Source organism: Protobothrops mucrosquamatus, unplaced genomic scaffold (genome assembly GCF_001527695.2).
Source record: "Protobothrops mucrosquamatus isolate PMUCROS unplaced genomic scaffold, P.Mucros_1.0 scaffold1093, whole genome shotgun sequence".
Taxonomy (NCBI): Eukaryota; Metazoa; Chordata; class Lepidosauria; order Squamata; family Viperidae; genus Protobothrops; species Protobothrops mucrosquamatus.
Genome location: NW_015387317.1, coordinates 265,009 through 290,479, shown reverse-complemented (window position 1 = coordinate 290,479; position 25,471 = coordinate 265,009). Strand labels below are relative to the sequence as shown.

The following is a 25,471-nucleotide window of genomic DNA, read 5'->3' as shown; positions in this document are numbered from 1 at the left end:
CTTGCTTAGCAATGGAAATTTTGGGCTCCATTGTGGTTGTAAGTCAAGGACTGCCTGCAATCCTCTCAAATCACAGAAGGATTAACCATTATTTAGGCTTCGCCCTAACCCTACCCCTAACCTGCAGCATACCTGTCTGCATTTGAAGGCCAACTGCCTCCTCCCAATTCACCTCTCCATATGGGAAAATTTATTCTTCTTTCTGGTTACAGCATTCCCCTCCCTCACTCATGAAGGTCACAACTGGGCAATCCATACTAAGGTGCTTTTCTGACGTGCTATTCAGAAGTCTGAAGAAATAATAAAGACCAGCGATAAAGACTCAAGACCACCACACATTTCTATTCACAAGGAAAAAAACTCCAGTCCATCTTTTTATTTTTTTGAAAAATTTCTGACATTACAGAACTAAACTGAAATGTATTAATTCCACTCTTACATTTCATGACATAACAGAAAAACTTCATGAGCCAAGAAAGGGGAAGAAGCTTAAACTAAAATATGAATCAGCATTTTAACAGCTGAACAGAGAAAAGGAATTAAAATGCTGCAATTAAAAAAAAAATCATGAATGGATGGGTAAAGCATGTAGAACTGAAAATTTACAAACTAGTTAAAACCTGGAATTGCTGACTGCTCAAAAACTACACAGATGGATCATGGGGATGAACGGCAGAAAGGGGTAATGAGTGAGGTGGTGGCATTGTCCTAGCTGCTTCCCATTCCACCAGTCTCCGAAGAAAGCCTACGATGGAAACAAAAGTTAAAGTCTTTTAACGAACGTAGACAAACTTAAGAGCCAGATTTTGACATATGTCCAAATTCCACTTTATAACATTGACTTTTACCAACCATAAAAAGTACACAGTTTATAGAAAAGTTGTATTTGGCATATGGTACTTAATACAGAAGCAGCTACAAACACACATATATCAACCTTGAATACCTTGTAGTCCACTTAAGATACCCAAAAGGAAAGTCAGTCAGGCTTTACTGCAGCTTTTATACATTCATCCCCGTTATCAAGCATGGCTTCCAGTAAAATCTTAAATATTCAGCACCTTCTGCATGTGTGCATACTAGCCAAAACAGTCACCAGAATTCAGGCTCACCAGTACTTTTTTAGAAGCAGGCATAGTAGTTTCTTCTGCTGCTATTAGCACATGCAAACATATTGCCATTAAACTGTGACTCAGTTGCCAATTTTTAGCTTGGTTTTTTATCCTGCCTTTATTATTTTTATAAATAAATCAAGGCAGCAAACATACCTAATACTCCCACCTATTCTGCCACAATCCTGCGAGGCAAGTTGGGCTGAGGGAGAGGGACTGGGCCAGGGTCACCCAGCCGGCTTTCATGCCTAAACTGGGACTAGAACTCATGGTCTCCTGGTTATTGTCTATAATGCTTAGTTTAGGCATGTGTTCGGGTGTTTAGGCAAGATCAGATTGAACAAGTCAAATCATTAAAAGCTGTCAGAAATGGTTTTGATTTAAAAGACCCTATGAGAAATCTGTTCTTCTTCACCAGGCTCGTTTTTCAAATTATTAAATGTTATACAATTCAAACAAAATTACACAACTTTTACAGCTGTCTGATGTTTACAGCAAGTTTTTTCCCCTGCTGTTAAAAAATATATAAATTATTCCAAATTAAATTGTTCTTTGCTTGTAAAAATCAGAAGCCCTTAAATGATGGACATTTACACACACACACACACACAATTTTACTAGTAAAGTTACATTAAAAAAAACCTGAATGCCCATGAAACTATTTTATTACAAAAGAAAAAAAACCATTAGTCTTCAACCACTTGAAATCTAGGGCCTGAGGTCTGTTATATTTAAGCAGAAGCCATGCTATACAAACTTACCTTTTAGGAAGGAGATTCTCTAACGATGACTAACTGACTGACTGAAAGACTCACTGACAAGCTGCACCCAAATCAATAGGACAAGGGTTAGGCAACCCAAGCGGGTAAGGCTCAGCTGCATGGGTCTTTGCCACAAATCAGGCCAGAATGGGGTAGAAGAGTGATAAAATTAAGACTCTGTATATACTACTGAATAACTGAAATTTCCCAGTCCTTTATTAATAGAATGGCCCAAGGCAGTTTTCCTTAGAGTGACAGTTAAGACTCCTTGGTAGCTGAGATTCATGCATTTGAAGGATACCAAGGTTGGGGATGGCTGGTCTGACCACATAAAAGGATAATCCAGCAAAAAAATAGAATTCCAAGTAAGATCCACTGAAACAAGGGCAAAGAATGGCTCGTGCTAACTAAATACAGGAAGAGGTTTGAGTACATCCAAGTTAATTTTGTGTTGTTTTTACAGAGCAGCCTTCCTAAGCTGATCTACGGAAGCACAAATTCCTAAAGTCCCACTTGGTATAGTCATGGGGGAAGGCTATCTCACAAAATGAAAAAAGAAGAGTGTCACATCTGAGCTCAGCTGGTTTACCCTTCCTTACCCACCCCAAAATATATTCTAGCCCAAGTACTAGGAATTTCTTTCTTCTCTTTTCTAAGAAGTACTCATTGCATACCACCATTAATGGATTATGCATTAATACAGCGTGGCTTTTTTTAGCACAGTGATAAGAGCAATAACTTTTTCTTGACTCCTACATTGTTAAAGGACTGGGGACAAGGGTGGGTTTTGCTATGGTGTGTTGAAAAACAGCATCTCCTCTTGTTTGTGTGTTTTGACCTTCAAGATATAGAACAGGTGATTTGTGTGAACTTGAAATATTGAAAAATGAACCTCAAATAGCCTCTGCTACTTGGCCCTCATTGTGTAGCTGTACCTTGCAGACACGAGTATGATTCCACATCCCAAAAAGTTGAGACAAATTCAAATCAAATTGAATTTGATAAATCACTACTATGAACAAGTCATAGCCTAGGAATATAAAGAATTAGATTCTATAGGTAGACATCTTGTAATTTCTGTGAAATAAGCAACTTTGGGGGCATAACCCAAACCCAGAAAAAAGACCTGCTACTAATTTTTCCCCACTATCAATGAAGCCCAACTATTTTAAAATCTGTAATTTTTGCACATAATGCATGCAAAGTGTGTCTGCCTTAATATAATTTGACAGAGGAACATTATTTTCCTGCTGCATCATAAAACTAATAGCATTAAAGATTGGAAAAGTTGTAAAAGTGGATATGGATGTAATCTTCATTTTTTTTTAAAAAAAAATGAAGTCAAATGCAGATATATATATATTTAGAAGTCAAGTACGGATATCTACTTCCCAATACTGTGATTTTATGTGGTTATTATTGAGAACTAGTGTTTGTGCAATATAACAAATAGCTTCTGGACAACACATCACCATCTTACTGGTCACAAAGTCAGTCTCTACAAGACACTATGAAACAGACGGCCAATCCATAAGCTTGGTTAAGAGTGGACAATTTTTACTTGATGTGATTACACTACAGCAGAACAGATTTTTTTTAAAAAAGTTACAATTGTGAAAGTCAAACTGCAGAAACAATTACTAAAAAAGACTCCTACTATTAAAAGAAAAAAGATTTGACAGAACTGCATAAGTCAGCCAGTTAATGGCCATCTCATCCCTCACAATAGGATCAGATTAGACCCTCCACATCCCTGAATGTAAAGTCCAAAATTATATAGCCCATAATCTAATTACCATTTCAAACTTGTTCCAATTTTAATACAAAAGATAAGCACACAATTCTTATCATTTTTAACAGTTACCTTTCTTATTCAGTGTTACCTCGACTCTTTGAAAATTAATAAACACTCCCTTTTTTTTGGAAAAAAAAAGAACTGCAATGTTCATGCAGCAATCCCAGGCTAAAGATCAAGTTATTCTGATTCAGATGGGGAAATAATACGAGCACCACGCTAAACACAAGAGCGCTGATTTTTATTACATTATCCTATTTGTCTGCCTTCTGTTTCCAAAAAGCCCTTATTAGTGGGAAACAGGTGACTACCTGGTCTTTAAAACTAGAAGAGGTTGTTGGGACAAGAGAAGCCAACTGGCTAGCTTTGGCAGAAGACTCGTTTCCAGACAAACTAAGGAGCATCTTTTAAAAGAGACTATACACAAGCTAATATTTTCATCAATAATAATAATGAGGTTTTTAAACTAAAGCTCTGGGCTACTCATCTATCAACTTGAGGATTCGTTCTTTTATTTCATTTTTAGAACATATAGCAAAAGTAGGCTGGGCTTGCAGCACTATTAAAGCTGTTTACAGTATGCTTACTGATCCAAAATCTCTTTATCTCCTTAGTGATAACATAGTCCTGGATGTAGAGAAAGCCAGGTATCTGAAGCACTTGCCGTTTTTCAGAGACCTAGGGCAATCTCTAGAAAAGTATTAGGACATACTGTATGCTCAAAGAAATGTGTCACATTTCCAAGCAGTTGAATGTATCCATGCTAGCTAGGAATTCTCATGGATAATAAACCATAGCCTGAATGGAAGCAGTGTACAAGGCTTACTTCCCTGCCTTCAGTTGGCAGCTTCACAATGGTATACTGAACGGTTACAGCTTCCCAAGCACAGAATTTAAACATTTCATTTCACTCCAGGAAAGCCTTCTCTAGTATGAGATATATTTTCTATTAAAATTTCCATCTACCCCAAGACAACACAGCGGCAGGCAGGGATGATTTGAGATTTTGGTCAATCTGGGGAGGGGGGGGGGCTATTAGGTTGAGGAAAACTATTCTAAGGACAATAATTGACATCTATTTAGACTTTTAGCCTGGGTGTGCAACGTGATATCCACCAGCTTGCAGTTTATATAGTCTGGATCCAATTCAGGCACATCTGTGCACATTCTCACTGTGATAGCTTTATTACAAGACAGACATTGAGACAGGTTTGACCAAAGTAGCCTCTTTGCAACAGCTTAAACCAAGGTATCACAAAATGAATAGTTTTATTAACAAATGCTAGAATTCCATACCCACCCAACCCTCGCCCACCCACCTTTTTTTTTTTTCATGTAACAATGCAAACAAAATCTACTAAAGCAACAGCTACAAGCTATATAATAATCAAGATTACTACTGGACTCCAAAACGGATTAATACACTTGCTCAATTGTCTTTGAACTAGTGGAGATCGGCAGCAAACAGAAACTCCATTCTAAAGAATCACAAGCTCATTTTTGTTGTGACGTTTAAAAAAAAAAAAAAAATCTCTTCCAAGTCTCCTCTACAGGATTCCCCATTGCTGAAAAACAATCTGCTGTTCCTCTAAGGCCACAAGCAGACTCTCAGTAGGGAGAGAATCTCTGTTTTTCCGTTTTCAGTTTGTTAGTAACACATGGCACAGCTGAGGTGGTGGAGGCACCCTTAGCAGCAGACACAACATTTAGAGCCAGGAGAGGGACGGGTTTCATGCCAAGCAGACTGGAGACACAGGGGGCGGTCGGAAGAGGGTTGGGGAGGCTGGAGGGTGCGTCGGAGACCCCCGCTGTCGCAAGCGAGGGGGTGGTGGTGGAGGAGGAAGAAGAAGAAGGGGTGGAGGGTTGAGAGAGGTTGATGCTGAGGTGGTCGGGGATCGTGACGGAGGCTGCCTGGGAGGAGGGTTTAGCGCTTTCTAAACTGTAACAGAGGAAAAAAGGAACAAAAATACGGGTGGGTGGATGGGAACACCACACAAAAAGCACAGGACACAAAACAGCTTAAATAGCATGAACCTAGTCTGGAAAGGTTTGGAAATAGCATAGCCAGAAGAAAGATGGGATGGGGAGAGAATGCTGGCTGCCAGGGAATCTCAACATTCTCTAGATGTACCAAGGTCCATTTATGGCCCCAGAGCATGGCCCGCTGGGTCCCAAGCCCTAATCCCATTAGGAATAATTCCAACCTAGATTGACTTCAGAAGTGGCCATTTTGTTATTTAATACTAAACCACATACCACCCTTTGAACTTACAGAAAACTATTAAGCAATGTGGTCAGTGTTTATTCACAAAAGATCTTCCAGCATTCTTTTATTTTCCTTCCCGTCCCAATTGTTATTTCATATTTAATACCGACTGCAGTATTCAAGTATCTCTCTGAAGTAGCAAAACCAACATTAACACTGTGCTGAGTTCTATGAAATGGTGCTATACCAACTGGGAAGTCTTAACTGAACTCCAGGAATTCTGTATTAAGTTTTCTCCATATTATTTAAAAGAAAATCACTTATTTTGGAGAGGCCGTTTAAAACAATGGATTTCAGAAAATCAAACTCCAGTGGGAGGGCTTATTTTATTTTTGTCAGAAATAGTTCCATGCATTGTAGGCTGCTCTGACATTTTAAACCATGTTACTCATTTAGGCCTTAAAGCAACTTGTGCTTCCCTAGAAAACAGGATTCACAAGTTTAATTTCATCCACAATTGCAGCTTATGTTCTGGATGTGTTTTCTTTCCCTTACTCTACCAACAGAATTCATTCTCTATTGATAAATTGAGACACTTCATTGGTTAAGAGAGGCAAATGTCTATGGAGATTCTCCATCATCCAGGTCATAATTGTCTGAAAGATGCTTTTTCACGAGGCAACTGGACTTAAAATACCAGATCAGCCAAAACTAATACATTTTGCAAACAGACTGAGCAACTCAAAATAAGACACACAATTTAGAGGGCAACTGTAAGGATCGTAATTATGTATGGAGCACTTTATTTCTAGTTATTTCCCATACAGTATTTCTTTTTAAGCACTGTGTCAAAACATTCCAAGTCCTTGAGTTCAGTCTGAAGGCATTATTATCCCTCTTGGATTCCACGCTGCCATTTGCAAGTGTCATTAAGCCACTTAAGAAAACGTATTTTTGCAGTTGCTAGCATCACCACCACCACATTACATTACAGTTCTGGCAGAAATTTAATTGGGGGAGAGCATGAGAGCCTTTAATGAGAAGAAGTTTAGAAGGTTTCATAGTAATGAGTGAAAAAAAATATTCACTCCAACAGTGGATCCTATGTTAAGATTTAGCTACTAAACTGAAACAAGAGTTTCCTGGGCATCCCAAAATGGCCACTTCTGTTCAAAGACATTGAGACTTTTGGGTAGTTTTAAAAACGTCAGCAACTTCACATCTGGAATATACTTGTTTGCTATTCTGTAGCAGCCCTGAAACTAAACTGTAGATTCTTAACATTAGCTTACGTTCTTACAATGGATACTTTAGCCATAGCCTAGATGGCAAGACATAGAATACCAGCTGTTTGGGTATGGAGTTTTAATTACTGAAGCTATTACTTTCCATTAAGCTGATAATTTGGATTTTTGCCTCACAAGATTGTGTGGTAAAGGCTACTTGCCAGTTGGGGATTGCAAGACCACAGTCCCAGAAGCTGCCACTGCTTGCTGCAGAGCCCTACTGCAGCCATTATTGAAGCTCACTGCAAGCAAAAGCATATTTGGAACTAACTGCAGGAGCAGTGACAGTAGACAAAGTCACATTCTTGGGGCAGAACTACCCCTACCTTTTTCTTGATAAAAGACATGATATAATCATTTAGGTACCCAACTAAGCACCTTTTTGAAAAAAAAATCAACATTGTACTTAGCAATATGATTCCAAGTCTAGTTTGCCTTCATAAAAATGTAAGTTTTTTGAGAAGAAGGTTAGCTAATATATTTTTTTTTAAAAAAAGAAGCCCAAGGCCTAGAGTGCAGTGAAGGGTGTATTGCATGTCTTATTTCTCTCCTTCACCTACAAGAACTTCAATACCTTCCCAACCTTAGCCCATACATCTGCAAAGATGAGGTAGCTCCTGTGCACCAAACAGCAAGTTTTGCACTATTTCTGCACAGGAGTGGGGGGAGAGGAGGATTAATTGGGAACTTTTCATCTTTTTAAAAGGTTTTTTTTTTAAAAAAAATAATTATACATTTCTTTTATCATCTAAGACATGCATTAATAAGCAACATGCTAAAAACTTACCTGACATTAATTAGATATTGAGCCAGGCTGATGCTGGCTGCAGATCCAGTTATAGTAACCTGCCTGTCAGTAGATCCTTCCACTGGATTGGCAATTTTGATCTGCGCCCCAGACATCTGGCGAATCTCATTGATCTTGGCGCCTTGACGCCCAATGATACAGCCAATCAGCTAAGAAACAAAGAAAACAAAGTCTTAATCAAACTGCAGTCAGAAATGTCAAAAATATGTTTTTGTACTGTTGTTTTCCTTTCAGACTTGGGTGAGGCTGATGTCTAGAAACTATGTAAATGCTGTTCTCTATCGGGAAGCTTCACTATCATTAAAAGACCTTTTCTTAAATTGATTTTTCAATTGGCATATTAAGCATACGTGAATTCAAATGAACAAGATTGTCCTGTAGTGTTAACCTAATTAAGACAAACAACTTTATCTTTTACTGTGGGCATTTTATCATTTACTGTGGGTATTCCCGTATTACCAAAGAATCATAACTTTCCTTAGGAAAAGCAGTTTAAAATCTGTAATTGTCATTTCACTCTTCGCAGAGCGAGAGTAAATGCTGTCAATTTTATATCTGTTTTGTACCATTATATGCTCTATCATGTAAAGTAAAATTATGGCAATTGGGGAGAAAGTCCACCTTCTATCAAATTGGGCCGTATATCAATATTATTCATGGGTTATAGCACCTCCTTTATAAAACAAAAAATGTCACTACAAGAGATCCAGTTAACTTGAGAAAGCAAAACATAAATGTATTGGGACTTAAAGCAAGTCTTTCAATGCAGCACATACTCAACATCTGCTGTTTAATGGCACTCTGGGATGTTAATAGTCAAACTGCAAGGTAAACAGCTCGGCATTTGGTGTGCCTGATCCATATTCTTTTGAAAGGTTCTCAGCTGCATTAATTTTGAGATGTGCCACAGTTCTCAGTATTTTTGTACGCTAAAGGCTTCTTCTCAGAAGGACATCGTTAATACCCTTCAAACTAATTGTTAATCCACGTTTCAATCTGCAAAGAATTTTCTTAATATTCTAAGTTGCAATGCTTGTTTTAAAGGACTACAAAGAGAAAGTGTAATTGCTTCCTTCCTTTTCAGTTACAGGATCGTAATCTTAAGAGATGCCTTAAACACTCTTAGACGCTTTGGTGTCATCACTCATGTACAGGTAGCGCTCGACTTAAAAGCATTCCTTTAGAGAACGTTTTGAGATTACAATCGTACTGAAAAAGTCCTCATATTTATGACCCTTGTAGCATCATAATTACATGATCAAAATTCAATTGCTTGGCAACCTGCAGGTATTTACGATGGTTGCAGGCATCCTGAAGTCACGTGATTGCCACTTGCAACCTTCCCAGCCAGCTTCCAACAAGCAAAGTCAATGGGGAAAGCCAGATTCACTTAAACCACTGCAGTGATTCATTTAACCACTGTGGCAAAAAAAAAAAATGGTTGTAAAATTGGACATGGCTCAGCAATGGATATTCTGGCCCCATTGTGGCTGTAAGTCAAGGATATGTAATTTAAATGCCTACTTCCCAACTCTAACTATGCCCTAGACTTAAAATAGAACAGCTATCTAGATTATAGCCCAATCATAATTTCCCTGAAATGGAATTTCTGAAACAGTATCTCACGACAATCCAGAATATCCCAAGTGGGCATGTTTGAAAAATACTTACATCATTTGGAATGGTGAGTTCATGAGAAGTAGTCTGAGCTGATGCATCCAAACCTGCTAACATATAGAAAGAGATCAAAACAAGTTTAAAGTTGAGACAATCAGCACAGCACAAAACTGAAATGCCAGAGCAATCAGGCTATCATTTGCTGCTGAAAAAATTACAATATTGAAGTGTTCAAGCAGAGGATGAACAAAACATTAAACTTAAGCCTCTCTCTCTCTCTCTTTTTTGGGGGGTAAACTCTGATTATAAAAGAGACAAGAATGAATGTTTGTACATGGCTAGATAGAGCAAATCAAAGTAGTAATACCATCTCTTCCTATGAACAAACAACGAAAAAACCAATTATTATCCTTTATATACTTTCAACAAGTTGTAATAAACACAGACCCAAAGCAAACACTCATGTTCATCAGTATACATTTTAGTTGTACATGAAATTATTGCTGCCTCACGGCACAACACTCTCAAAAGAGACTTCTTACTTCCTCTGATATCTACCCATCTGATAAGGAAAAGAGGGCTTCTTTGGGACCTGATGGACTATTGTCCCCAGGGCCCATGGATGTATGCCTTTTCCATCACCGAATCCCTTCTCTGGAACACCATACTCCTTATCAGAATGCTGCTAGGATTCTGGAAGGCCATTAAGTTCAGCCTTTTTCAAAGGGACTGGCGAATGATCCATGGGGGCACCTCCTAAGTGGTTGCTGTTGATTATCTTGGTGCTGTATTTTGTATTGTGGCCTATTATTATTCATTTTATCTTGTTATTGTGGTTTTTACTTTATATAATTGGACAGAGGCCATATCTCAAGTTGTTTTTGACTGGAACTGCACAGAAGCCTGAGCAAATAAATAAACAGCAGTGCCATCTGTACTGTTCAAGAAGCTTGTATATAATGCTATTTTTATGTTTATCGACCCAATATAATTATTGTGTGGATATTTGTAGCTGCCCTGCTATCTTCGCTAGCAAACAGCTCATGAAAAGAGAATAAACGTATTCATACTATTATCTGCTCTCCAATATAGGTTCCAGCACATCTTATTTTTACAGAAGGAAAAAAAATTATCAAATATGATTTTGCGCCTGTATCATGTGCTGGAGGCTTTCCCCCCTGCACTATAATGCAGTTAGCAGAATTTGGTAACTGGGAAAGACTCCCCTACCGTTATGAACATACACAACAGAGTAACTAGTTTTTTTTCAGTCATTACCCCAATAGCCTTTCACATCTGGAGAGCTGGATTCAACGCCTGTCAAAATACAAGGGACAGTAAGTTTGGTGGTCCTAGCCGAAGTCCTATCAGACTTTCAGCAACAAGGCAAACTTTTATACAACTTGGCACAACTATTTCTACCATAGTAATTGGAAGGCAAGATGCAACTGGCAATGTTATTGAAAGGGCCAAAGGAGGAGGAAGCAGCATCAACATTCTCTTTAAAATCAACACAATGTTTTTGTTCTTGAGGACAGTAACAGTCACCTGTTTTTCAAAATTGGTACCTCTGGATCTTTTTTTTTTTTTAAGTGAAAGAATGAGCTTAAGGCGATCATCTTAAAAGCTCAAGTGGAGATTCTTGGACTGCTAGCTTATATAATAAAGAACAACATTTTCATACCACTGAATCCAGTGTTGCCATGAGACATTGGAAAGTGTGACTGTTGCATTGCCAACTGATGCAGCTTGGTCAGCTAGAAAGAGAGAGAGAAAGATGGATATTAGGAATTTTGCAGACTTACTTGTTTAGCAGCACAGTTTAAAGAAAAACAGACCCTGCAAGCTGAGCATGAGGTGCTGCCCCCCCCCTTGGGATAGGGGAGTTCAGGAGAAAAACTGGATTGAGGAGCAAGCGCTTCCCTGAGCAGAGATGGGTACAGACAGTAGAAAAGCACCATGGGGTGTGAAGCCAACACCCATCTCAAAAACCCCTGGCTCAACAGAAGGCATCTGCAGTGAATTGTGACAAACACCAGGAGACAAAGCACAAACAGGCAAAATAACACAGAGACTGATTTGCAGTGGTGCTTGGGACCACACCATGCAGGACTCTGTCAAGCATTTGGAGGGGAGAGGTATATCATGAGTGACCAGAATGGAGTCAGATGCTCTCCCCAATCTTAAAAACAGTGCAAATTACTAGCTCTTGGTCTTAGACTCACTCATCCCAGCCCCACCCTTTCTTCTCTAAGCCTGCTATGAGCAGAGATCAATTCCTATGTGCCCTTCCATGAGAAGTACTACAACTATCTCACACACCAGAAGGTATTAGTAAAGAAGGACAGTGGGGGGGGGGGAGGGAGTCCTTTCACATCAAGTGAAGACACCTAGTGGTTTTATTATTAGCAGAAAGTGTGCCAAGAAAAGGCATCCCAAGCAAAAGCCCGTCACCTTGTAACGACACCTGTAGTGACTACATGATGTGCTGGCCATCATGCTTAGAGATGAAAGCTCAAGTCTGAGGCTAGCTTCCCCTCCACCACCAGGAAGTGCACTACACCCAATGCCCTATGCCATTTACTAAGAACCACAATGACAGTATACCATGGAGTTTTGTTTTGTTTGTTTGTTTGTGGGATCTGATATCAAATTGTGGGACAGAGACTGGAACTTGGATAGGATACCAAGCTTTGCTGGGGAAGTGTGTGTCACAGGACACAGAAAAAGGAGGAGAGGTTTAAGGTTGATTACATAAAGAACTGCTGAACAAAATTTGAGGCTCATTTTAGGTTGGATTGTGATTTCAAATTAAGACAGACTTCTAAAGTGGCTTGTTGAGAAAGCATGGAGAAATTTTGGAGGGAGAAGTGGGTGATTTCAAGACAAGAAGTGTAAACAAAACTTACATCTGGCTGTGGAATGGCATACTGTCCTTGAATGGTATAGGCCTACAAAAAGGAGGAAAACAGTCCTATTAAAAACCATTGGACAGCCACCCAGTGACAGATAAGAGTTCAACTAGCCAGGAAGCCAGAAAGCTGAGGGGAGAATTGTTGGTGGGGAGCCTGAAAGCAGGTCTCTTAAAGGGGCTCCTTGTTTTAGCTAGGTGTATATAGTGTTTGAAGGGAAAGTGTTCCCCACCATAAAAATGATTAGTATTAACAGCTGGTTGTTGGTGAAGAATGGTTGTTTATAGCAGAGGACTGGACTGTGATATATAAGCCCTCCTGCCCTACGCATTCTGCATTCTAGACTCAAAGGGAAGCTTAATTACTTCCTATACCTCCAACTGTTTTAATGGCTAAAAAGAACCAGCTGGGTGTTCATCCCCATCCCACTCCATACTCTTTTAAATTTCTATAGTGGACTACTACAGTCAGGCACTGGATGGCAGAAATACATCTGGAAGAATAAGGAGAAAGCAGCAGCCAGCCAAACACGATGATTCTAGGAATAACCCTACTGAAGCAACCCAGCAAGGCAATCACTGTGTGAGGACTTGCTTAACACTAAGTGAAGCTTTGGAAGAACTTATCTCTCGCTGGTAGGGCGTGGGGGGAGAAATATGGCCCTGGTTGGAATTGGTCAAGCAGTTACCACCTGCAGGTCTGCCTACCGGCCTGCCAGGTACTGTTTGGTGGCCTTAATCCAATTCCCAATGAACAGGAGTTCACAGCACAAGCCGCCACCACCAATCTTGCCACCCTTGTTGGCAGTCTCAAAGAGGCCAAGGATTGAATGGGCCATGGAGACTGAACTCCCCTCTCACCTCTTGAGGTGGTCCCTCCAGGTCAGAGTTGAGGCACATTGATGGGGCGGTGTGGGGGTAGCTTGCACTGCCGCTGCTGTACCTGTCCTGTGGATAAATAGAGGACTTCAGTCTCCAGGGCTGTCAATCCGAAACCTTTTGCTAACACCAAAGTCACATAAAACTTACTCTGATCAAGGGTTAACCTCTACTAGGCAGATGCTGGCTTACTCTTGACTCTTACTCAGTAGCAAAGACAATGTGAGATTTCCCTGAGTGCAAACCCCAACTACCTTCTTCAGGGACGGGGGGGGAGGGGGGGGTTACATGGATACAAAGTGTTTTATTCTAATGACATTAACAGGCCTACTCTGCCACAAGATCAACTTTCTAGGATGCAAGTGACCTACTTCAAGTATCTTCAGTAACCTCCCAAGTGCCTTTGCCCTTTGCCAATTAATTGCTTAGCAAGCTGTCAAGAGCTTCTGGAAGGTAGGTAATATGAATGGGGCAAGGAAGAAAGAGGGAGGGATTGAGGCGAGAACAAGATCACGACAGCACCTTTCCCCCAGCAAGATATCCCAATGTAAGTAGCATGTGAATGTATAAGCACTGGGGTACACTGCAGCCAGGCCTGTCCAGCTGCTGCCTCTAAATTTCTGCTGCTGCCTGAAATCTACGTCCCAGTGCCATCACTGCTTATCTTGACAATCTCAGGCTGGCTTAGTCCACTTCACCCAATCCATCTCTGAAGCATCTGAAAATTAATGCAGCCCTTTTAAAAAAAAAAAAAAAAAAAAAAGGAAGCTTAAAGGTGGGCCTTGAGGCACTGTGCTTAAATATGTTCCGACTCCACATACTCAAGAGCCTTTCCGGGGACACACGGTTCTGAGAGACCCGCTTTTCCAAAGTGCATGCTTCAACCTCAAACCAAATCTATCTAAAATGATCGGAAGGATCTTCAAGTCCAGCTAAAATATCTGACCACTCGCAGTCCGCCAAGTGAATGTCACTGAAAATGCTTAACTAGTCAAAGGATTCCAGCCAGCTGAGAGACTGAAGTCCTGCACTGGCCATAACAATTTATCAGAAAATTAACATATTTGTGCCTCATATTCCTGTGTGCTTGAAAGCAGAATAAAATCATGGTACCCCAAATCATTTGATGTATTTTTTTAAACTAGCCGCAGCTACTCCTTCATATGCAATTAAAAAGAAAGTGGCACTCGATTCCTTTTAAAAGGATGAAAAAAGTTAAAGAAGTAATTTCCCAGATATTCCCGAATTTGAGCTCAAAGGTACAGTGGCATCAACCAGCATCTCCTCCTCGCTTTCTCAGCCCTCTAGGACACAGCTCTCCCAAATGTCCGCCCACTTCAATTCAGCCCCTGCTGCTTTTGAACTATGGTTCTGCAGAATTAATAAGTCTATTAATAATCACTAATTCGAACATTGACTCAAAATTGAGGGGCCGGGAAAAAGAGATTGCAAACAGTAGTCTTATGCTCGGACTGGATCATAATAAATGCCAACGAAATCCTGCAAACCACAGTGCTGACTACGTTAATTTCCCAAAGAGACCAGAGTTTTGTGAACATTTGAGAGCAGCCTCCAAAGAACAAAACCAAAGCAGCAGAGATAGCACTGTGCTGGCCAGATGGGGCAGCACAGGTGATAAGCATGCAGAGTAGTTTGATGTGTGCTGGCAGTGTTGAAGCTTGGTAGGCTACTGCTGTTTTGCCCTCACCCATGCCCAACAAGAGGAATGGCCTTACCTGACCGCCTGCAAAGATGACAGGAGAACTGGATGGCTTGGGTCGATAGGGGATGGTGACACCCTTTGGGGGAGACTAGATTACAAAGAGTCAAAGGGAAAACATGGTTAATCAATAGGGACTTCTTAGAGACACTCGAGTGTCTGCCAGAATACTTAAATAACAGGCTGAACTAGATAGCTCGCTCTCTATCTATGGCTTCTCCAATTCTTTGATTTGTCTCTGAACAGAAGTCTGGTGAGTCTTCTGCAAAAGAAAAAATGATCTTGCTGCCTGGAGGCAGCTTCCTTGTGGCATAAGTTCTCAGGCTAGAGTCACCTCCTTCCAACAGGTACAAGTATAAAAACAGAAATGCTATATGCACCGATAATGTTACCTAGTCGGGGTAATGAAACATCTGCAAGGAAACAAGCAAGATCAGAGAGCACCAAGGATCTCTCAGAAATGCTATAGTTTAAAACAGGACAACTAGGAAATCTAGAAGCAAATCAAATATTTCTAAAAAATGAAGACAAATGACATAGAACTCTGATGATAAGAAACACTTTTACTGAGAAACATAGCATTGATTTAGCTTTTTTTTTTCATATTCCCCTGGAGGTATGTGCGATAACTGAAGAGACTGTTTAGCTTTCTGGCTAGTCAAGACAACGAACCGATCAAAATGGTCTTTTAACAATTGTGATCCCTTTAGAAAACCCTTCGCCTAAATTACATTTTAAGCACCGTTTGCACTGTTGCTACTAGAAAAGAAATACGTGCTTTCTCCTTCATGAAACTTTCTTGCTGCATTTTATGAAGCAAAAATAAAATAGCAATTTAGCTGACAGCATGATAAATCTTTTTAACAGCTGCTCAAAATAAAGAAATCAACTGGCCACTAGGCAATGCCCTTGTCCTCTTTGCTCTTCTTCTGCCTTCCACTTTCTATGTGTTAAGTGTTAAGCCTTTATAAAAATAAAGATTACCTCCAGCATGACCACACAGATCTGTTTGACACACTCGATGATGGACTGTGGAATCCCAGCAATGGTGATCGCTCTTTCAGTAGAGTTGGGTAACATGTCTCCTGCCACTTGGACCTGCGCCCCTGTGCTCTTAAGATTGAAAATAAAAAATCAGGTATTTTGCTTCATGATTTATATGGCTTATACTTTCCCCTCCCAAAGATAGTAATTAATAGGAAAAATACAAATTTATTAGAAGTTATTGTTGCAGGGGGAAAAATTGTAGAACAGTTCCAGTATAATAGTCAGAGTCCTATTTTTTTAAAAAAATGTTTTCACTTTTGGTTATAAAATAATCTTGAAATTAGTATTCCAGGATGACTCTAAGAGTGAATAAGAGTTATTCCCACTTTTTTTTTCTGCACTACTATTTTTGACATACTCTATACAGCAATAGCGTTGAACTAATATTTGGCAGCTGTAGATTTTAACCTGATGTTAAGCAAGGATGATTGCAATGTGGCATACTACATGAATACTATAGTCAAAATAATTTGAAAAAGATCAACATCAATTGTTGGGGACAAGGTTATTTCTAGGCCTAACTCAACTTCAAAAAGATGCACAAGAATAGAAAACCATGCACATTCGTAACTTTTCCAGAATGGTAGGAATAAAACTTACTACTAAATTACCCAATTCTAAAGCAAAAGAACTTTCCTGGTTTTGAAAGGATAATATCTACAACTCTTAGAATCAAGTCATTTACATTTTTATCTGGGGTAACACCCTGATAAAATGTAATTACAACAAATGATTCGATAGTTCTAGGCTTCAATCCACACAGCCATGTACTTTAATTTCTTTAATGAAAGGGGTTATCCAATGTTGATCATCCAAGATGTCATGAGCATAGTGGGGTGCGGGGAATGTCAGCATAATAACTCTTCCGTTAAGCTATTATTTTATTTGACACCAACTTATTGCTAGAGATATAGAGAATGAGAAAGTAGCTTTCTAAAAAGAACTTAGTGAACTTGGTTCAGCCATCCTCTAGTGTCAGTTTCATGAGCATTAAATATATTGTACAGTATTAAGCAAAATAGTGCAGTCAATGAGTAACATTCATGTTTACTGCATTTGGCAAAAGATGAAATAATAACAAGAATGTATTTTTTTTCACAGAACAAGGAGTAAACTATCTCATAATCCTAGTAGAATTGAGTACCCACCTCTCTTATTTCTTTGATTTTGCAGCCTCCTTTCCCAATAAGAGAACCACATTGGCTGGCAGGTACCACGAGTCTTAAAGTAACAGGGGGCCTGCTAGAAGCTGTACTATTAGTCATTGAGCTGCTGATGTCCTGTAAACAGAGGTTAACAAACTTCAAATAAGCAAAGTTTCAACTGAAGACTTTGTTGGAGCACTCTCCAACTTGTTTCAAAAAACTAAACTCTCCTGCATCATGTCCTCAATAGATTACCAGCAATGTTCCTAACAAGGGAACTTCTAAGATAAATACATGCTCTTTGACTCTTGGGCCATCTTAAGAAATTCCTCCCATATTTTTCCTTACAGTGCGTAAGAACACAAAATGTCTTCCAACATGTATAGAATCAAGTTCTTATTCAGCATATTACAAGCAAATTATCTTTACTTCACATACTGTAACAGGGAAACAACTCATAATATGAAAATATAGGCTTAATGTCAGTTCTATAACAGGCCAAAGTCTTCCTATCCATCTCAAAAAGGATGAGTTATCAGACACAAAACCCTGCTTACTGTGCTAATAATTTTTATCTGTGAAACTTCAATCATGATATAGACACCTGCACTATCTAAAAACCTAAACTCAATAGCTGCAGCAGTTTTCTGCTAAGCAAGCTAAAATTCCAGTGCTAAGAGTAAATGTATCCAAGGTGAAGATGAAAAAAAAATGTTCCCATCCACTGTTGCAGTGGAAAAAGGCACTGCAGGACTATAGCAGACTGCTCATTTATTTCCATTTAAGAGGAAACAAAAGCAAATGCTTGCTCCATTTATCCTGACATCGGAAGAAATGGAGAGACACGTTATTTATTATTACTGTTATTCTAACTTGTGCAAATCCACTCTGTACCAGGCATGCACAATTTGTAGGCAGAAAAGGGGCACTCTGACAAAGTAAAAATCACTACTGGCTACAAAATCAATCGGCTACAGCAAAGCAGCAGCAGCAGTACTGGAGAGGCCTGGAGGTGTTAAGCAGCACATCTTCTGCAGCAGCAAATTTATTGACTTTTTTAAAAAAAATACCAGCAGACACATAAGGCTACTGGCCATATGTTGTGCAAGCCTGTTCTATACTCTGAGGCAGCTCAGGCAGAAGCATCAACTGAAATTTTCAAAGAACTATTGCTATTTTTGTCTATTTTATTGAGGCCAGAGCCGTTTATGTGACAGAATTGAGGAAAATCTCACAAGTGGCTATAATTTCAGAGAGCCGGTTTGATGTAGTAGTTAAGGTGCTGGCTAAAGGTGCTGATTTCTAGGCTTCCCATAAGCATAGAAGATAGCTAGGGACTTTAGGTCTGTTATTCTCTTAGCCCAATCTACTTCACAGGGTTGTTATTGTGAGAAAAATAGGAGGCCAGAGTATTAGCTATGATTGCTGCCTCTTGTCAGTTATATATAACTATATACACATATATGTACGTGGTAGGATAAAAATGTAATAAATTGAAAATCCATAGTATAGATTTGTCACATTTCTGATTTCTGCAAGTAGAAGCAACACTCTGAACAGCAATTGAAGCCATTCTTCAAAACATATATCTATATTATATCAGAGCCGGCCAGAGATTTTTTTTTTTTTAAGAACTCAGGGGATTGTGTGGGGAAACTAATTAACTTCTTTCCCCCTTTGATTATATTGTAAGATGAGAGCCATTAGTCTATGGTAGGATCAGGAAAGTCCAATAGCATTTTCTCCAGCTAACATGTTTTCTCAAAATGTGTAAGTGCTACACCTTATGAAGCAAGCTGCAGCTCACAAAAGTGTACATCTGTTAATTAAATTTGTTAGTCAGAAAGGTGCGATCAGACTGAGCCTTTTCTCTTTTTGAATAATACCATCATCTTATAATGGGAATCTGCTCAGCTTAGGATCCTAATTCATTATTTTTGAATAAGAAACAAAATCTATCATTTTAAAAAAAATACTTCATAAAAATGTGGGTCCAAAGAAAAAATTATTTCCAGCATTAAACCTACTCAAAACAGCTTCATGTTCATTACCCAAAATACCATTAATGGTCATATCCTCAACCCATCAAGGATCATCTAATTAAATTCACACACCTCTTCCAGTTTATCAATAATCATAGCAAAAGCTTTGAAGATGGCATTAGTGGGTCCAGCAAGAGTGATAATCCGTTCTGGGCAGTTCCCTTCTGAGATGTTAATCCGTGCACCACTCTAAAAAGAAAAAAAATGAATTGCTAGACAATAATGCACCACTTCTTAGTATTGCACTCAGGTTTCTGGGATTTCTTTTTAAGTAAGCAAGCTAAGGTTTGGACTGTGTAGTCTCCTTGTGGGTTTAACCTATGGTTCGCTTCACCTTTTCCCCCATAAAGTTCCCTACTCCAAATATGTTTATCTGGAAACAACATTCAGTTAAAACAAAACAGGTATAGTGCAAGAACAACCACGTAATTACTGATGATGTTTAGCTAAGGAGGCCCATATTGCCATAATTATTAAGTCCATTTTGTTTTCCTACTTTTATCCTTTGAAACTTACCTCTTCACGCATCTTCTTTACAGACTCTCCTTTCTATGCAGAGGGGGGGAAAAGAAAAAGCTTGTCAAAACTATTACCAATTCAAATATATGTAAGAAAATACAAATTAAATTGTGTCACATACCTTCCCAATGATGCTTCCAACCTCCTGAAACAGCAAAACATAAAAAGTTATATTTTTCAATAATTTAAGAAATGCCCATAACCACAAGTTCCCAAACATTATGCTTATAAGTTCTACATTTTTTCAAACAAAAAAAACATTTATTTTTACAATTAACAACAGGGACTTGATTGTTTAAGTTTAATTTGATAATCTCAAAGCTCGGATTGAAGTAATTGTACTGGAAGATGATTTAAATCAGCATTTTGAAGAAATACTTAATCCAGTTAAATTCTAGTTTGCCTTCTTAGGGGTTAAGAGAACAATATATGGCATGCCAAGAGCAAGCAGATGTTTTAATCTGATCAGACAATTGGGTTTTCCAAGGCATTTACTGTGACCTAGTTTTACGCCAAGACAAAGAACATGGAAAGCTGCAAGTACCTTCCCATGCATAAGTAGGCGGATGGTAAGTGTGACATTTAAACCTCCTTCGATTACGCCGGTGTCCATCTTGAGTTGTGTTCGGTTAGGTCAGGCTTAGTCAGTGGTCAAATCTTTGGTCGCTGGGAGAAACCGCACTGTAATAGAAAAATACCATCTCATCACCCACCGCTTCACTGGAACCATTTCTACTGCTTTTAATGTATTATTTGAAAACATCAGTTTTTAAAATGTAGCTTCAGAGGAAACACACCAAGGAATGTAGGGGTTTCCCCCCTTTTAAATTGTAACTTTGCCACAAATGAGCAAAGGAAAAAAATAATTACGGCCCTTTGCTATTTGCAATGGAAAAGAAATATTAAAACATTGCCAGAAGGAAAGAAAAAGAGATGCAAATTTGTGTCCATTTTAATCCTTTCTGGACGTTAGCTTGGTTGAGTATGCAATGTGTCAAGGCTCATTGGAGTCCTTTGAGATTAATGCCTGAATTGCATTGCCTTTCCTGTTCACAAATTATAGATATTGTACATGTCTTAGCATTATGTACTCACAGTAACATCAGTTTGACAGGAGAGAATGGGGCAAAGTAACCTCTACACCTATAGATTTCCAGGTGCTTCCTCGTAAGAGTGGATACTCTAAGATAAATTTCCATCTCCTATGTCTTTATTCATAAACTATTTAGATACTATTCAGTAAATTGAAAGTTCATGTTTACCAGAAATATGGATTCTAGTCTGGTGCTTGAAATATTCAAGCCATGAACTAAATAGACACCCCCCCCGAACAATTTGATTTTCTATTCACTCCCAGAACCCTCCCCTTTCTCAATTTTGATAGACTAGATAGAGATCAATTGTCATTTTCAGTTCCACAACAAACCAAAGATTTTCTCCATTAATTATTAGCTCTTCTGGCAATTTCTGCATTAAGAATATTGAAATAAAACTATTTAAATCTTCAGTGTAGAGCCTGGTTGACCAACTGCATCAGTATGCAACGCTTAAATCACCTTTTATATCATATCCAATTTTAAGGACCAAGAACCTCAATCTTGAATCTATTAAATAACTTCTGAGCATGTGCAATATGTTTTTCTTATGCTACTCAGGACTACAGGAAGTTACAATACATGCAGTTTTTTTTTAATTAATGTCAAAAATTACTTGCTCAAGATATATATCAGTATTAAAGAGAATCGGTTTGGTGTATTTGGTGTATTATTAAGGCATCAGGAGAGAAATTGGGAGACAGTGAGTTCTAGTCACACCTTAGCACAAAATACAGCTGGGTGACTTTGGGCCAGTCACTCACTCTCAGCCCTAGAAAGTAGGCAAAGGCAAATCACTTTTGAAAAACCTTGCCAAGAAATCTGCAGGGAGTAGCTCAGGCAGTTGCCAGGACTCCACACAGTTCTGAAGACATCAAAAATAAATAAATAAATAAATAATCAGGATTAAGAATATAGAAGAATAGACCATGTCAGAAATTGCTTTTCATTGTAAAGAATTAAGAATCGGATTAAGTATTTTGTTTGCTGACAGCATGGATAAAAATATACCATGAATAGAATAAAAGACCATGATTTCACTTTTATCTGCCACAAATGCAGTAAATCTCTATATCTTTAAATGTGTGTTATGCAACACTCTCCCAAATCCTTATTTATGTCATTCATGCAGCTCACAAGGATTTTTGTCTACATCAACAATTTTAACACACTGGATTAATAAATCTGATGCTCATAAAGGAAATCTGCTTTGTTTACAATTAATTTGTATTTTAAAAACCTTACCCCACAGTTTAATCTCTCAACTGTTTCTATTAAATTTCCAATCATTGTTTAGTTTCTATCAAGAGAATTTTATTATTCTAAACGATCCGGCTGCCCCTCTCTTCTTAATGTTTCTCCAAGAAAAAAACAACAGGGTAAACTGGCAAAATTTTGAGTATACGGCCTAATAGACATAATATTTCAGCCTATTCCACATTCCGTATTACCAATCTCAATTTATATATATATATATATATATATGTTTTTTTCAAAATTTGGAATGCTAACAAAGAATTAAGGGAGTACTGAGATAGCTATTTCTAACCTTGTTTGGTTTTCATCAGTCAGACATACCCTTCCGAGATTCGAACCTGGGCTGTCTGCATGTTAAGCAGAAGCATTAGTCCTCTATGCCACAGGCTCTTTCTCACTTTGTTAGCTACAAGAGACACTTTGTTAGCTACAAGAGGTATGTATGTATGTATGTATGTATGTATGTATGTATGTATGTATATATATATATATATATATGAGTGCTTTTTTTTTGAAGGTTAGAAATAGCTATCCCAGTACTCCCTTAATTCTTTGTTAGCAATCCAAATTTTGAAAAAAATATATATATATAAATATATATATATAAATACACACACACACACACATATATATATATAAAATTGAGATTGGTAATACGGAATGTGGAATAGGCTGAAATATTATATATATATATATATATATATATATATATATATATATATATATATATATATATATATATATATAATATTTCAGCCTATTCCACATTCCGTATTACCAATCTCAATTTTATATATATAAAGTTTATATATATATATAAAGTTCGAAATGGCTATTCCAGTTCTCCCTTAATTCTTTGTAAGCAATCCAAATTTTGAAAAACATATATATATATAAATGAGTCCAGTGTCCGGGGCGGGGGGGGGGGACAATCCCACTTATTTTAATCTAAAAACTTCTCGGTTTTAAAAAACAAAAATCCTTGAAGCAAAGTTCTTTATAGCGTAGCGACTTTCCTGCCCAAGCGACCTGAGAAGGGCTAAAAGAGAATCAAGAGTGGTTAACATTGAAGAGGGCGCTGTATCGCTGGCGGGAGGCGCTTTGAAATGGCACAAGACGCAACTCTGCTGCTCCCTTCCCCGCTCTCTCTCCGCCTGGCTCCAAGAGATCCGCCCGCCAGCGGGGCCGCCTCCATTCTCCGACTCAGAGCCAAGCGCGTTAGCGTCAGCCTCGCCCTCCCCCCCTCCCCTCCCCACGCATAAACTCCGCCCCTCCCTTTCCCTCTCTCTCTCTCCTTCCCTCCCCCCTCCCTCCGACCGTCCCTCGCGCGGCCCGGGCCTAGATCCCGCCCAATGTGACGCAGCAACAGCGCGCGCGGCCCCCCCGGCCTCCCCAGCAGCGCCCCCCCCAGCATAGGGCTGATCGCGCGGGCCCCACTCCACTACGCAGGTGGCAACACGAACGCGGGCGCCCCTCCCCCTACCGCGCCTCACACACGCAGTCGGGCCGGATTAGGCCCCAGTAGGCCGCGCGCGTATCCCCCAGCTTCCTTAGTGACCTGGCCGGGTTTGGGAAAGAGGGCTGACGGAAAAGTGAAGCTACTCGAGGCCGAGGATTGGGAAGAGGGGGGGGGAGGGTCAACACTAATCCAGGGTTAGTAGGAAACCTTACCTGGCGGGATAGCTGGCCAGGCCAGGCCTCGCACGTCCGCTCGCTCTCTCGCTCACTGACTCGTTCGGGCGGGGGGGGAGGGGATGGGATGGGGGAGCGGGAGGAGGGAGGGCGGGTGGTGCGTGGGTCTCCGGGGCGGGCGGAGGGAGCGGGACAGGGGAAGGGGAGGAGGAGGAGAGAGCCGGGGTGGGCGGGTGGGATGGCGGCGGCGGGAGGAGGGCAAGGGCAGCGGGAAGGGGCTGCGGCAGCTGCTCTTGCGGCGGCGGCCTCGGCGGGTCTGGGAGGGGGAGGCGGAGAGCGGGGCGATTTCAACCCCGCCTTGACCCGGAAATAATAAGATCCCTCCCCCGTGCGGACCTCTTGCGCGCTAGAACGAGAGAGAGCGCGGGGCCAGCGCGGCTCTGCCAATTGCCGTTGTAATTTGGATCATAGAGCGGAGGCTATGATAGGCGGGCCTGGGACACCGGATAGAGCGTCTTCAATGGCGCGGGGGTGCAAGATACCCCCTTCAGGCGAACTGCTGTGTAGTCTTCCGAAAGCAGCGTGGTTCGACAGACGGACTATGGAGAATCGCTGCAGGAGGAAAGGGATAGGAAAAAAAGCGGGTAGCCATCTATTTGTCAACAGCGTATCTATAGTAATACTGCGGTTTCCAAAATTGCTGCCCTGTTAGTCTTCCAAGGGGGAGCGGAAGCATCCAGCTCGCTTTCGGTTGCTCTTGTTAACTTTGACGGAACAATCAGCAGCGACCCAGGACCAACGTCGAAATATGCCCCTCTTACAGGCATAATCGGAGACAGAGCGCGCCACACCCCAGAAAAGTTCCTTAGTGGGTTTTTTTTCCTCTCTCCTGTTCTTACCAATAATTCTTGACAGGAAGAGTAACTCAAAAGTCTTAAGAGGCATTGTAGGGACGGAGAGTTAAAGCTGAGGTTCTGCTATCGTATTCAATGGCAACATGTGTCCTCGTGTAGGTCCATTTACAAGAAATTGTTTTGCTTGAAGACTGAGAAAGACATGGCATACTTTACCTAGGAAGAAGCTCTATTACAAGCACGTTTGATTCGATGAAGGTATCTAGGATTGCCTTATAGGAGCAGAAAACACAAAAACTGGGAGTGCCCTGTGAAAAAAATATAAATCTGTTCAAAATATTTACCTCCCCCCCACACCTTGACTTAAGTTATACTGGTAACTTTTTTAAATGTGGCCCACTAAAGGGCTTGGGATTAATAATCAGTCAATGTTTGGAATATAACATGGCAAAATAAGTTTCCATCAGTTTAATAGTCTCCAAATTAAAGTGTGCTTCAAAATTCCAGATTTTTTTTTAAGTGGTAACGTCAAAACCTGTGAAGCAGTTTATACACATATTTGATACACTACAGAGAGGATGGATCAGAGTGGATGGATCTTCATTGGTTCAAAATAAATGACCCAGCTATATAGTGGTTACATACACTGTTCTATATATACTGTAAAAACACCTTCCAAGGCTGCTAAGAATTGTGGTTCTGTAAATATCTGCAAGGCTACAGCATTTCTAGTCTGTTAGTCTTTAACTTAGGTCTTCTGCAGTCACGACATAAGCCTAAGACTGA

The 25,471-nt window shown here is 39.8% G+C and overlaps 1 protein-coding gene across 14 annotated transcripts; it reads right to left on the bottom strand.

The window, feature by feature from the left end:
- Positions 1-338: 338 nt before the first annotated feature.
- Positions 339-23,888, bottom strand: PCBP2 (poly(rC) binding protein 2). 14 transcript variants are annotated; one of them, XM_015820211.1, is made up of 15 exons: positions 23,871-23,888; positions 20,393-20,529; positions 19,970-19,993; positions 19,846-19,878; positions 19,402-19,518; positions 17,291-17,422; positions 16,080-16,208; positions 15,112-15,186; positions 13,358-13,444; positions 12,495-12,536; positions 11,270-11,342; positions 10,864-10,902; positions 9,640-9,695; positions 7,948-8,117; positions 339-745 (listed from the first exon to the last, which is right to left on the bottom strand). In XM_015820211.1, exons 2-15 carry the CDS (start codon positions 20,459-20,461, stop codon positions 709-711), a joined length of 1,083 nt encoding a protein of 360 aa, XP_015675697.1. In that variant the 5' UTR covers positions 20,462-20,529; positions 23,871-23,888; the 3' UTR covers positions 339-708. The 14 variants fall into 14 exon arrangements, with proteins under 14 accessions (XP_015675697.1, XP_015675698.1, XP_015675699.1 ...); XM_015820212.1 differs by having other exon boundaries at positions 9,640-9,692; XM_015820225.1 differs by lacking the exon at positions 339-745 and adding an exon at positions 5,177-5,607.
- Positions 23,889-25,471: the final 1,583 nt, after the last annotated feature.